The 15,242-nt window shown below is 38.1% G+C and overlaps 1 protein-coding gene across 3 annotated transcripts in view; it reads right to left on the reverse strand.

The window, feature by feature from the left end:
- Positions 1 to 15,242, reverse strand: part of STRN (striatin) — an 87,274-nt gene that overhangs the window by 26,183 nt on the left and 45,849 nt on the right. The window contains exons 7-10 of one of the 3 annotated variants that reach the window (XM_075924956.2): positions 9,598 to 9,733; positions 4,669 to 4,779; positions 1,870 to 1,956; positions 1,211 to 1,354 (exon numbers count right to left, since the gene is read on the reverse strand). In XM_075924956.2, the coding sequence (XP_075781071.2) occupies positions 1,211 to 1,354; positions 1,870 to 1,956; positions 4,669 to 4,779; positions 9,598 to 9,733 (478 nt within the window). The remainder of the gene's footprint in view (positions 1 to 1,210; positions 1,355 to 1,869; positions 1,957 to 4,668; positions 4,780 to 9,597; positions 9,734 to 15,242) is intronic. The other 2 variants (XM_075924957.2, XM_075924958.2) reach the window with 2 other exon arrangements.

Below are 15,242 nucleotides of genomic sequence, written 5' to 3' on the forward strand. Positions count from 1 at the left end.
ATAATAAACTGATGTTTTGCCTTTTTTCATAAGCTTGGGTCAGATGCTCTCAATTAAAATATATATATATATAAAAATGAGAGAGAGAGAGAGAGAGAGAGAGAGAATGTGGAATGCTCTCTTTTTATTTTTGTTTTGTGCTATTAGTGAGGCATCTGTGTGATGATAGGAAATGCTCACACACACACACACACACACAATCAATCCCCCACATTTCAAAATGTTGCTAAGTTACAATTTTTCTTTTAAAAACATCTATTTAAGCATGTGGGAGGTGGAACGATTGTGCTCTGCAATACTTATACCACATGAAAATTTTTTTAATCTGCATTCCTTTTGTAGTTTGGTCAATCCAGTTTACTCTTTCTAGAAAAGATATGGATTAGCAGCCAAAATCATGCTTCACTCATTTTTCCAGTCATATTTAACAATCTTCTGGGCATAAATTGCAGCATGCCTCAAATAAATTAACACATCAGAAAAGGCACTTACATGCTTATTTTATTATTCTGTAAATCATTAAATGAATTTGAATGCTGAAGCTAAATTCCTGCAATTAACAGGTTAAAATTAACAGTTTGTGAAGTTAAGTGTTGTATACCTAATCAGAAACTGTGCATAGCATGTTAAGCCTTTACCCCCAGACTTTCTCTGACTGAGAATTTTAGATACAGATACCACTACCAAATTTAAGAAAGGGGCAACCCAACCTGAGCAAAAACTGCTGTCTGTCCTTCCTCTATGATTTTGGACTCAGTCAACTATGTGTTTCCATGTTACACACATCCTTTAGTTTAGCTGCAGAGTGTGCTTCTAATCACTATACTCAATTATTATAAAATGATACAGATCATATATTACCATATATGGACAAAAGATGGTTTTGTGGTTAAGACCGGGAAGATCTGTGTTTTATATCAGATTATGCCAGACTTCTAGTGTAAACGTGGGCAAGTGACTTATGGCCTGAGACCAAGCCCATGGCAGTCCTGAAATTTGTTGAGGTTCTTGGAAGATCAGGACTTTAAATCTCTCTCTCTGAATTTCTGCAGAGGGATGAGGGAAGAGGATAATGCTTATCTACCTCAATGATATGATGAAATTAAAGTAACGTACTTTAAAAGTATAAGATGTAAAGTGCTTTGTTGTAGTAGTAGTAATAGAAAAAAAATCCACATTTATATAAACAGACACAAACTTAAATACTTGCCTTCTTCTGTCCTGTTTATCTCATGTTCAATAAGCCTTGAGCTACTCGGCCTAGAAGGTGATGTGACCGATGGCTGTAATGAAGGTAGATCATCTACATCTCTCAAGTTTGCAAGCATGTCTTGCAGCTTTGACCTGTTGGGCCCTAACCAAAAAAAAACAAAAAAAAAAGTGAAATAGTTTATGTAAACATAATTCACAGTGATACTATTTATTTCACTCAAATATGTTTCAAGACAAGCAAAAATTGATCCTATCTTTTGATATCACATTTCCTACTAAACATCAATATTGTGCGCTTATTTCCAGCAGTAACTAATCTTTCAGCATGAAATGAACCTCTTGAAAAAGAAACCGATGGAAGCAACTGAGACCTTTTCCCCACTTTTATGAACTCACATTGTTATTTGCATGAAAAAGTTAAATACCATTGGTCCAACAAAACACTCTATTGCTTTCCAAAAACAATTGCAAACATTTGTGAATTATTTTAAAATTTGTGCAGTGTATTGTTAAAATAATTTGTGCAGTAGTGTATATTTGTGATGCTACATATATCTACAGAATTGTTATATTAAAAAAAAATAAACCAAACTGGATTTACTGGCTTACTTCCTGAAGCTACATGTGGTGAAGACCCATGCCCTTCTTGACACTTACCTGTGCTTTGCTCCATCATTTTCCCACATCCCTGTTTTGACTGTTTTATATAGGATTGAGGCTGAAACATATCTTCGGTAGTTTTTCCTGTTGTAAGTTTAATTAAGAATGGGAAAATATCTTACCCATAGTCCATTATGGCTTTTCCTAGACCAGTAAATAATACAGCTATTTTTAAGTAGCTTTAACACAGATGTGTATTCTAATATATGTATGATCTTTCTTATTACACTGTTTCACAGGAATTTTTACTACAGCCTTGCAAAATCATTATAAATGTATTAGCCCAGTTACAAGTTCTATTTTTCCACCCTTACCATAATAATGAAAATGAAAAAAACTAAATGATATTTTAGTTGTCTATTACGAAACATTTATTAAGTCATGCAAAAATCAAATAGGATTTTGCAAGATTGTTTTAATACAGCACCTGACTTTATAGAAACACATTTTGTTGTACGGTTTTTAATCTTTGAATACCCATCTATGATAAAATTAATGTTCTAAAATAGATTTCATACATTGCAATATTAAGATGTTTCATTTTTTTAAAAAATTTCTTTCCTCGCTCCCTCCTTTGCTAAGATCACGAATGTGAGACAAATAACAGGTTCAGATTCCTTGTGAGATTTCTGTATTGATGCCCTGCCAATGATGGTTTGTCCATGGAAAGATGCTTAATTTCTGTATTGGAGTACACTAGTTGGTCTCCCCCGATCAAACGTCCACCCAAAAACATATCATTACACTATCCTCATGAAGCAGTGCAAGTTGCCACATCGCATTGTCTTGTATCAGGAACTTTGCCCGTTAAAAATATAAAACAAAGTTCCAGTGTTAGCTGTGCCTAAATTAATCAATTACTACAATTTGATAATCAGTATCTATATGCCCAATATAGACTTAGAAATGTGCTCATTTCAATTTATTTCTTAATTAAAATATTTCTAGCAAATTAGCTCTGTAAAACTTTATCCATGGCACTGTAAACTGTATGGCTACGTCCAGACTGGCATGATTTTCCGCAAATGCTTTTAACGGAAAAATTTTCCGTTAAAAGCATTTTCGGAACAGAGTGTCTAGATTGGCATGGACGCTTTCCGCAAAAGCACATTTTGCGGAAAAGCGTCCGTGCCAATCTAGATGCACTTTTGCGCAAAAAAGCCCCGATCGCCATTTTCGCGATCGGGGCTTTTTTGCGGAAAACAAATCTCAGCTGTCTATACTGGCCCTTTTGCGCAAAAGTTTTGCTCAAAAGGGACTTTTGCCAGAACAGGAGCAGCATAGTATTTCCACAAAAAGCACTGATTTTTTTACAGTAGGAAGTCAGTGCTTTTGCAGAAATTCAAGCGGCCAGTGTAGACAGCTGGCAAGTTTTTCTGGAAAAGAGGCTGATTTTCCGGAAAAATTGGCCAGTCTAGACACAGCCTATATGTGTACTATGACAGAGACAAGAATGTATTAAAGTATTTTTCTGTGTATTCCTATTGTATGAGAATCACTAATTATAAAGAAATTCAAAATTTATTTGGTGACACTAACTTTTTTGTGCGGGCAGGTCAACATTTTGGTACTTTAACTGCAACCTAAGAATAAACAAGTATTTCAAATGCCATTCACATCAGCATGGACTCTAAAGTACATGCTGATTTGCTAGGAGAAACTGACAATGGAAGTTTAAACTCTACATGCTGAATTTGATACTGTGAGCTCAAAGCTAATATTTGCTGAGCTGCAACCAATTACATTTATAATCTACTAACTGCAGAAAGTAACAAAATGAGGTAATCTTGAAACAATATAGAGAAGGTGTTATCTTTTTGTATGATTTTGTAAACATGTTGGAAGTGAGTTTCTTTAAAATTAATAAGCATCTTCCCACAAAGGGTGTGTAATGAAACATAACCCTCAAATTTGCCCCTGAATTAGGTGTATCATTTTTTAATTTCAATTATTCCCACATCTGCAAGTTTGAAATAGTTAAGATTTCCATTTTAAACATTTAACTTGACTCTCAAAGGAATATAATACTTATTTTATTTAACAACACAGATTTCACATAATGGATTTCCATTTCAGGATATGTAACAGGTAAAGGTATGATGAACAGGGCTAGAAATTGTATTTTAGACACCTCTCACAGTTGTTTAATTGGAATACAAACACCACCTACTACAAATATAAATCCCATAGGTAAAGTTGTAATTGATAAGTAAGGACTGATTTAGAGATTGTCAATAAGATTTATTTTCCATTTCGAGCCCTGCATGAGGAATTATGAGGCCAGCATGACTTGCATGTTTTGGATATTAAGTACAAACAGGGGTAGAAATTAATTTGTTTCTCCCTCTGTCAGCCAACAGATACTACACAGAGGTTTCTTTTTAATATACCAAAATCAAAACAGATCTTATAAAACTAACAGATATTCAGCTAAGAGTTCTGACACTTTCTTAATAAAAATATATAGTTAAACAAAGGAACAAAACAATGCATTTAAATTTCACGTCTATATACCATCACTGATTGCTACGTAGTCTATACATCCAGCATAATCCCTTGGAATTTATCCAACTAGACTGGTAAAAGTTATATTCCAGTCAGCAGCTTTCTACTTTCTCAGGCACCTGGATTGACTATCATTAATTTCAACCCCTGAGCACTGGTGAATAGGAAAGCAGTCAGGAGTGGCAAAGTAAAAGAGTAAGTAGTTTTAGGAAAACATTGAAAGAAAGATAGAATTAGGGGTGTGAAAGAGATGGGATTTGTGATTTTTAAGGTGCAATGTTTTCCACTTACTCTTCACCCCCTTTTTTCCCTTGCGCTCCTTTTTGTATTGTTCCTTGAGTTTGGTTATTACGCCCTGGTCCACATTCCAGGCTTCAGGCATGAGACACTGGTCTTCCTTTTCTAAATAAAGTAAAACAAATGAAACACCCTTTTTAAATAAATATATCACTAAACAGTTTTCACCAAAGGAGGTAGAATCTGTTGTCAATCTTATTTATACCTTGTTCTTAAAATACATAATGGCACCATGGTTGCAAATTCTGCAAGACTACATTCTCTTCCCTACTTTCACTTTAAAAGATTTTTTAAAGAAATTCTGAGTGTGATGAAATTTCAAATGCCTAAACCTCCAATCCAATAAGCAATTGTTCATAGAACACAGTTTTTGTTGTAATTCTTTGTTTTTCCTTTTCTGACAAGCAGGTAATATCTTCTACTGATTTTTTTTTCCAGAAAAACAATTATATCCACAAATAGATGTCAACTTGCTAATATATTCTAGAACGTACACCATGTATGCAATGTTCCTAATGTTGACAGTCATATGTTATCATTTAAATATACTTTTTTGTATAAATTAAGGGGGGTTTGTAACAATTTACATTTCACTAGATTTTTATAAATAATTTTAGACATTAAAAGTGCATTCCGTTTAACAAGAGACTGGAAAAGTTTGAGATATTACAGTCAAAGGAAGCAGCACGTCTATTGTCGGAAGCCTGCATTTTATACCTAACGTGAACTGAACTCCTGCAACAGCTGCAGGTAAGTCACTGGTGCTCGGTTTCCCCAGTTGTACAACAGAGAAAATAACACTTATCCACATGTGTAACTATTTTGAGAGCCTTGAATAAAAGGTGATATGTAGGTATAAATATTTAGGATATTTACACAGTGTACAAGAAAACTATTTAAGCAGTTTAACATACAAATCAGAGCTGAACAACACCATTTATTGCTTCTGTATTTTTACATTAAAACTGAGGAATTATTGAAATAAATGTGTTAAATTAAGGCTTTATTTTCATCACCAAACTTCCTCATGTGCACCTTCAAAACCCATACGAAAAATATTTTCTTGTGTACACAGCGGTAGCTTATCTAGTTTCAAAAAATCGGACGTTTACATTAATAAAACACACTCAAGGTCTTTCATGCTATGATTCAGTCAATAAGTTTATGTGCATCTTACTATAAAACTGTGGAAAGCAGGATTTCCAATTGAATGCAGATCACCTCAACTTCGGCAATAATAGAATACAAAACTGTATTTCCTCAAAGATCTAGATTCAACTAACAAAAGCCATCTTACTTAAAGGTTAAGAGACATATTTGCCTCAGTTAAAGTGTGAAGTGAAATAGGCACACCCCAAAGTAATAAAGTTAATCTCAGGTTTTGTCAGTTAAAACAAACATTTAAAAAAAAAATCTACGTAGCATTTCCTGCTTCAACTTTTTTACTAAGCATATTTCCTAATTGATGGCCATGATAAGTTCATGGTGCATTATTAAAATAATAGAAGCATGACAAATAAAAACAGTAAGGCCATTGAAACTGAATTAATATAAGGAAAAGAAAATAAATGGCTGCTCACTCCTTTGGAAAGTCTATTCTGTGTTCTGCAGAGACAGCTCCAGACTATTCAGAAGTGACACGGTCAGGTGTAGTCCACTATTTTTGGCCAACAAAATGATATAGTAAGACGTGTAGAGTGAGCAATGTCTGAGGCCAATCATCTAAATTATTGGTCTCAAGTTTTCCAGTCTATTGAATCCCTTTCAGGAATCTAATTTATCTGGTGTACCCCCAAAAATCTCACCTCACTTAAAAACAACTTTCTTACAAAATCAAACATAAGAAAACAATAGTGTCACTATTACTGAAAAATTGCTTACTTTCTCATTTTTACCACAGTTATAAAATAAATCATGACCCCCCCCCCCAATTGAAAAACACAGATATAGTATATAGAATAGCATAAACAAGTCACTGTATGAAATTTTAGTTTATACCAACTTTGTCAGTGCTTTTCATGTAGCCTGTTGTAAAACTAGGCAACTATCAAGTGAGCTGACTTACACTCTGGAAGACATTTACATATCATCAGGTGTATGCGTACCCCTCACTGAGAACCACTGATAAATGGTTTCTTCATATCAATATAAGGCAAATACAATGCATCCATGGTGATTGTATTTATAAATTCTAACAAACTGAAGGAGACTGACAGTGGATTTGGATAAAATAACAATACTAAACACGTGATCAAGGATGAGTTAGTCTATCATCCTTGGACGTAATTCAGGAAACAAATATTTGACCTAAGAATTAATTATTTTTTAAACACCTTTAAAAAATGGAGAAATATCAATTGTTCAAAAATGTTTTGAGGCAAGAGAGTACACTACTGTGGGCCATTGATTGGCTAAGTCCTTTTGACCCATGTACAGAAGGTGTACTCTATGCATGGATCTTTCTCACACACATTTGAGTATGGAGGGAGAAGGAGGGTGTATCAGCTCTCAGCTAAATATTGAGACTGTCTCTATAAGTCTAGTAATCTGCTAGGGGTTGAAAGTAAGAAAAATCCCCCACATCAGTTCTGGAGACGTTCCCAGAAGCATAATAAAAAACCCATCATGAAAAATAAAAAACATTACATTTAATGGCAGAGCAAGGCAGTTTTGTTTGTGAACAGCAGGACGCCATTTCTGAGATAAGGAGAGAAGTTTTAGCTAATCATACTTTTCTATGCCAAGTTTGAGATGGAATTTCTGCTCTCCTTTGGCACAAAAATATTTAGAAGTATGCAGTATGTAAATGGCAAAGCTGTCAAACTACTTCAGACATTAATATTCTGTGCTATGCCTCTGATAATACACACTTACATACCTCCTACATGTACCACATATAATATTTTATCAATTGCAACTTATCAAGCAGATTATGAACTACAGGTTGAACCTCTAAAATCCAGGACTCTCTGGTCCGACAACAGACTAGGGATGTTGCTGGACCAGAGAGTCCAAGCTGCCCAGTTTCAGAAGTGCAGCCCAAGTTTGGCTAGCAGAGGGAAATGCATCCCCAGCTGGGGCTAGAGGCATCGGGGCCAGTGGCCAGGAATGCAGACCCCACTGAGAATGGTGAGGTGAGGAGCGCAGCTCTGGTCGGGGCTGGCACAGTGTGAAACACAGCCTCGGTTGGGCTGGCACGAAGGGGGAGTGCAGCCCTTACCGGGGATGGAGGCATCAGGGCCAGCAGTCAGGAGCGCAGTCCTGGTGAGGGCTGGCAGTGAAGAGTGTAGTCCAGGCCAGGGTTGGAGTCAGTGGGGCAGGTAGCTAGGCGCACAGCTCATACTGGCGCTGAGGGGGGTGCAACCCCAGCCACAGTTGGTGACAGTGGGGCCGGCCCCTGTCTAGGGCTGGCTCAGTAGGAGACAGGGCTAGGAGAGTGGGGGATGGAGGCAGCAGCAGGGAGCACAGCCCTACACCTGGATAGGGAGCCTGACCTCCCCTTGTCGGGCAAACTCTGTGGTTCGGGACCACTTAGATCCCGAGAGTGCCAGACAGTGCATGGCTCTTACAATAACTACTTAGTGTCAAACCCAGGTCAGGTGGTTTCAGTACAATGAAGGCTATTGCAAGCCTAAATAAAGCTCAAGTAAAGTTTTCTTCTTCCTTGTGACCACAGTTATAACCTCGTGAGAGAGTTCGAAATATGCACTGAGCTTTGAGAGGGGCTTAAGGGAGTTCATGTCCTCCCACCAACAGAATTAACTGAAGCTTCTCTCTTTCTTCATCTTTTATATACTGTGCCAAATATCCCCAGAATCTATCAACTTGGCATGCAGTCAGTTTATTTAGTCTTCTGGGGCTTAAGTACTCAATTCTTCAAAGTAAACTGGGTTCTAATACCTGGGCTGCAAGACATTAACTTGAACCACATATTACTAGACAATAGTTAATGAAATTCCACTTTCTAACTAAACAGGATTTAAATATATGCCTGCTATCTTTTGAAAGGAATTTGAGGAACAGAATAGACCAAACTGCTCAAATTGCTGCCACTTGAATTGAAAATAATTTATTTAAATCTTTATGACTCACACGGCTTTCTGTATCAAAGTGAGAGAAAGGAGAGAAAATTAAAACCCTCTTATTCACGTTCACAATCCAACAAATCAGTGTTTTACAGAGCTCCTATAGTTTGGATACCTGGAAAAGGTACTGAACTCTATAAATACTATTTAAGCTATATTTATTTGTATTATTACTTAAAATAGACAACTGACCAAAAATGGGAATGTCTTAAGAATCTGTGATTACAACTGGATACAGAAAAATAACAATATCTCAGTCTCTCAGTAACGGGATCTCAGTCTACCTCCAAAGGCTATACAGTACGGCTCCTTTACAGATGTTGAAATCTTGGCAACAGAGTGTGTCTAGACTACATGGCTCTGTCGACGGAGCCATGTAAATTAGTTTACCCGACATAGTTAATGAAGTGGGGATTAAATAATCCCCGCTTCATTAAAATAAAAATGGCCACCACGCTGTGCTGACAATCAGCTGATCTGGCACAGCGCGGCAGTCTAGACGTGGATCGGTCGACAAGGGAAGCCTTTGTCGACTGCTCCTGTAAACCTCGTTTCATGAGGCATAAGGGAGCAGTCGATAAAGGCTTCTCTTGTTGACCGATCCGCGTCTAGACTGCCGCGCTGTACCGGACCAGCTGATTGTTGGCACAGCGTGGTGGCCATTTTTATTTTAATGAAGCGGGGATTATTTAAATCTCCGCTTCATTAACTATGTCAGGTAAACTAGTTTACATGGCTCCGTCGACGGAGCCATGTAGTCTAGACACAACCATACTGTTCAGTTTTTGTACTTAGCCTATTTTCTACTTTTCTGGTGTGGTCCACTAAGCTTCCTTACCCCAGTCAGTTCCATCTCCTGAACTTTTAGATTCTCCTTCTCCTTCATCAGATGCAACCAAGAAATCAAACTCTTTTAAAGCTTCTTCTGTATCTCTGTCTTCACTGCTATCAGACACTACTCTTCTCCTCACCATCTAAAGAAAAAAGAAAAAAGATCAATTATACAAAAAACACAACTTCACATCTACCAGTATTACTTGCTTTCACATGTAGAACTAAAAGTTAGAATGGAGTCTGCAAAAAGCAAACATAGGGTTCCTACATTTTGACTGGGGTGGGGAAAGAAGAGAATTGTACTAAGTGAACATATTTTAATTGTTCAGACTATAAAACTAAAGAAAGTCCTATCAAACCACAAGCTCTCTCACCCTAAAGCAATCAATATACAACCTTAACAACAATAAGGACTATACTGGTAATTTACCAGGGATATAGGATACAACAGGAACAGTCTGTATACCTATGTTCACCCTTTTCATAAAACTATGACGACTTTGTACAAAGTATGCCTTGTAAGCTATTATCTGAAAATTTAATGTGTAAAGCCCTGCAAATCTGCAGATAGCCACACCTCATAATTTGTGGATATGGATGCAGATCCAGATACAAATGTTGTATCTAGAAACCTTCAAATTTGCAGATGTCTGCTTTATATCTGCAGTTATCTGCATCTGTGGATGTCAATGAAAATATCCTTGGGTCATTTTTGCAGACAAAGATGAGGATACAAATTTTTTCTTATCTGTGCAGGGCTCTAGCATTGTGCTGATCGTTACTGTTCTGGTAAAAATGTGTGGCAACATTGTACATAAAGTTAGAAAAATCTACTTTACAGATGGAACCTCTGTAATTCAGCACCCTTAGGACCTGACCAGTTCCAAACCAGATAATTTGTAGAACTACAGGAGGTAAATATTGACTGGCAGCATAACCAACTCTTGCACAGCTTACTGGGCTCTTAGGATGTGTCTAGATAGCAGAGCTATTTCAGGATACTTCCAGTATCCCGAAAGAGTGTTTTCCCTGTTTTGACAGCATGCCTGTTATTTCAAAATATCTTTAGAAATAATGTACACTATTCCAATGTCCGTGTTGAACCAGGGAGCACCAGATTAGAAAGGTTCAATATGTATTACATATTCCAAGTATGAAAAAAAAAAACCCCTGGCACAAACTGGCTTCTCAAAGACAAAGGGCAAACTGATGTTGCAGGCAGGTGTCAACAAAATCAAATGGATTACCCCCTTGTTAAGTGGCCATTCTTTAACATGAAAAAGGATGCAACTGAGAAATTTACTTCTTGGCAACAATGTTCTGGAAGTTTGTCCCCCATAGATTTTCTGCTCCTTAACCCCAACTGGAGATGATCTCAAAGAGAAGGAAAAGATATAAAAATGGGGGTACAGACATCCCAAATGCTGTCTCATTTTACCTCTGCTCATGACATTACCACCTGAAGCACAATTAACACTGAATGATCTTGGTTCAAAGGATGTTAGCCAAAAACATTGCTAAAGCATGTGATCAGAGAAATCTTTGCTTTGAATTCATTTAGCTTAAGTTCGGTATCAGATGCATTTTACTTTTAACCTGTTTGTAACGAATTCTGACGTATATGCCTCATTTCTTGTAATTACTTAAAACCATTCTGTAGCTAAAGAACTTGTGTTGCCTAAACAATGTGGTTTTGAATTGAAGTATTTGGGAAACTTCATCTGAGAAAACAAGATTCGTGTACATCATTTTCTATTCATGAAATGGACTTTATATGAGCTTACATTGTCCAGGAGGGTACTGACCCAATACAAGACATACATTCCTGGGGAAAAGGTTTGAGACTGGGATTAGTGTCACCCTACAATGTAATCCAAAAGTGGCAGGCTATAACACTTATACAACATAGCTGGAGGCTGGGTGAGAGCAAACAAAGAGTAGTTGCTCTCACGGGGAAGCAATATAAGAGGCAACCCAGGTTGGAGAATTAATGGGACACAGCTATCCACTTGTTCAGATTGTACCATGGTTAATGTCACAAGTAGTAGCTTGCATATAAATATATATGCAAGAATTTTAGTCCAAAATAAATTCATAGTGGTTGGTTTACACAAGAGGGAAAAAGGGTACACAGCACTTCACAAAAGCAGCAAGAAAAGCAAGCATCAGTGTCTAGAAAGGCTCTGCTTTTCTGAAATCAGAACTTTTGATGTGCCCCCACCGCCATCCATCCACACAGAGAGAGAGAGAGAGAAGTTGAGAGTCCATTGAGTAACTGCTGCCTTCCAATTTGTTGAGATTCACCTTTGCTGGGCAAAATGGTGGTGACCTTGCCTATTTGTTTCACATTTTACCACCATCTATGCTCTTGTCACTTCTAAACTGGATTGTGTTTGGTCATTTTAATACCACCTCAGTAAACAAAACAAAAAGTTCTAAGCAACACCATATTTATCAAACACGCTTTATTTTTTCCTACAACTAAAGCAGACTGTCTAGATTAAAATCATTTAATCAACCTGTGACTTAGATTTGTCACAGTAATCTTTAATGGTCTCTATTTCAATCATAAACTACTTTTGAGTAGTACCGATTTCACTTAGGCCTGAGCTACACTGAAAATTTTTTTCCATGTAGTTATGTCAACCTATACTGGCATAGTTAAACCTACCTAACCACTAGTGCAATGATACTCAATAAGAAACCTGCTGACCGAATGCAGCCAATCAAGACTTTCTGTGTGGCCCATCAGCTACCCTTAAAAATGTTTATAATTTAATTCACAAATAGTGATATGCTGCCTACCATTTGCCTATGACTTCCTTAGTAAGTAACTTACCAGATCTTAGGTTCTCATGATAGTATTGGCTAGCATTGAGCTGGGAGCCCACCCATTTTTCCACTAGTGATAGAAATGGAGTCAAAAACGAATGTGAATGAGAGTAAATGTTGCAATGTCAACAATAAAAACTGAGCTTTTAACTCAAACTGGACAGTGGATTATCTTTTTATTACACCGCCTTATTTAAATACAAAATCCTTGTGTTTAATGTGTATCCATCTTTAAAATCATCAAATGTGAGGCACAACTTTGCATCCAAGCACAATAACTTTAACATAGTCTATCCTCCTGGCAGTGTTGCAAGACGTGACAAACTTAAAGTCTTCATATCACACTTCAAATGTCACTCTCATAACATCAGTGACTATACATGAAAAACCAACTACTGCTTCTCTTCAGATAACGTTGGTAGAAGCAAAAATAAAAGGCCTTTTTTGGATGCCAAACCCGTGAAGGAGTGCATGTCGGAAATGCTGGCGGAGGTTTTTTGTCTGAGATTAGAAAAAGATGACATTGTGAACTGTGTGAACAAGTTTCCCATGCTAATTCTATGGCAGTGTGAAGAATGGAGGTAAACTAAAAAGACTGTCTGTCAGCCATGATTTACAATTGAAAAAAAGCCAAATACATATCTTGTAGTGGCTAAATCAAGCAACTTAAATGATACTGCCCAGTTACTGCTTTTATGTTAGATATTACAATGGGGACATTTTCAAGGAATAATTTTTGTGTTTAATACCATTAGAAACATACAACCAGGAGAGATCATTTTTGAAAAGGCAAAGGCCTTTTTTCAAAAAGGTTTCAATCTACAAAAAGTAAACTTGTTTGTTACAGACTGAGGTCCCTCGATGACAGAAAAAGAAAAGGGCTTTGCTTTACATTTGGCAGCAATACACCCTTCATTAAACACACTTCACTGCATCATTCACCAGACTCTCCTGTGTGGTAAGTTGTCTGTGGACCTGAAAATAACTATGCATATTGTGATGAGATTAGTGAACTATATATGCTCAACTTCTAGCTTCCAGCATCATCTTTTTAAAGCTTTTACAAGACATTTCAGTCAGAGTGATCTGTTACTGCACAATGATGTTTGCTGGTTAAGTAGGATATACATCTCAGAGAGGCTGTGTGTGTTTGAAAATGAAACAATAGAACTTTTGAAACCACAATACTAGTAAAGCTTTTGAGTTTCCTGAAATGTATTAATGACGTCCCCACTATGTCACAGGTAACTTTCCTGTGTGATATTACTGATCAATTGAATTGCTTCAATTTGCAGCTCCAAATCCATACAAGCAGTGTTGGTGGTCTGCTATGCTGACCAGTTTCAAAAGTCAGAAACTAGCTGTCTTTTAACAATGTTCACATCACTGTCTCTGTGAATTTGGATTTCCAACCCCATGATTATAATAAAAACCAACATTGCCCAATACACGAGCATCTTTACCATGCATGCCTTGACATGTCCTCCAACAAACCACTCTTCGCAAAGTTTGCCTGAGATCACCAAAATCATCTCTTTCATTTGAGTTGCCACAAACACAGTTAATAATGATGATTTATAAATGTTGTTAAGACATAGGAATATTAATACTTATATTGCAGTCAAGGTCTTTTTGCAGCTTAAGTTTTTTTGCGGGGGTGGGGGGGAAGGGAGGCAGGATTGTGTTAGCCTTCTGTGCAGATGGTCTGCCTCTTGTCATAAAATCCTTAAATTGGCCTATGAATAGAGCTAATTTAGCATCAGTGCTGTATGTAGTGCATCTGCGTAAACATTACCTATGCCGACTGTGTAATTAATCCACCTCCCCGAGAGGCAGTAGTTAGGTTGATGAAGAATTAAACTGACCCAATTTTCTAGTATAGACCATGTCTCAGTTTCCATGTTATGCTGACAGAAGAATTCTTCCATTCATCTAGCTACCACCTCTCAGAGACATGAATTACCTATGCTGACTGGAGAGTTCTTCCTGCCATTAAAGGTAGTGTCTACACTGAAGTGCTACAGTCAGGCAGTTGTCCCACTGTATTAAGTGTGGACAAGTCCATAGAATTTTACTGGGAGTCATCCTAAAAGAGTATGTGGACTATAGGTTGAACCTCTAAAGTCCGAGACTCTCTGGTCCAGCAACATCCATGGTCCAGACAGCCCAGCTGGCCAGGTTCAGAAGCATAGCCCAGACTGGGTTGGCAATGGGGAGCCCAGCCCCAGTGTGGCCAGCTTGTTGGAGAGTACAGCTCTGGCCATGGCTGGTGGCAAGAAGTGCAGCCCCAGAAAGTGCTGGAGGTAGCAGGGCCGGCAGCCAGGAGCATAGCCCCAGTCGGGGCTGGTGCAATAGGGACCACAGCCTTGGTCAGAGCTGGTGTGGTGAGAAGCACAACCTCAGTTGGGGGTTGATATGGTGCAGGAACTTAGTCCCAGCTGGGGCTGGTGGTGGAAGCCCACCCTGGGGCAGGGCTCAGTTGGGTGCACAGCCCAGACTGGCACTGGGGGTAGGGGCAAAGTCCTGACCAGAGCTGAAGGCAGCAGGACCAGCCCCTATCTGGGGCTGGCATGGTGAGGGGATGCAGCCTCAGCCAGGTTTGTCTGGTGGAAGGCTGGAGGCAGCGTCAGGGAACACAGCCCCACCCAGCAGTAGAGCCTATAGCCGTGTTCGGAGCCTTGACCTCACCTTGTCCAGCAAACTCCATTGTTTAGGATGACTCAGGTCCCGAGAGTGCTGGACAAAGGAGGGGTGACCTGTAGTAGTCTTAGCCTTGTAAGGTGAAATATCTTTTGCTTCTAATCTTGCACACTTAAC

This window comes from Pelodiscus sinensis, chromosome 3 (genome assembly GCF_052426305.1).
Source record: "Pelodiscus sinensis isolate ZL-2025 chromosome 3, ASM5242630v1, whole genome shotgun sequence".
Classification (NCBI taxonomy): domain Eukaryota; kingdom Metazoa; phylum Chordata; order Testudines; family Trionychidae; genus Pelodiscus; species Pelodiscus sinensis.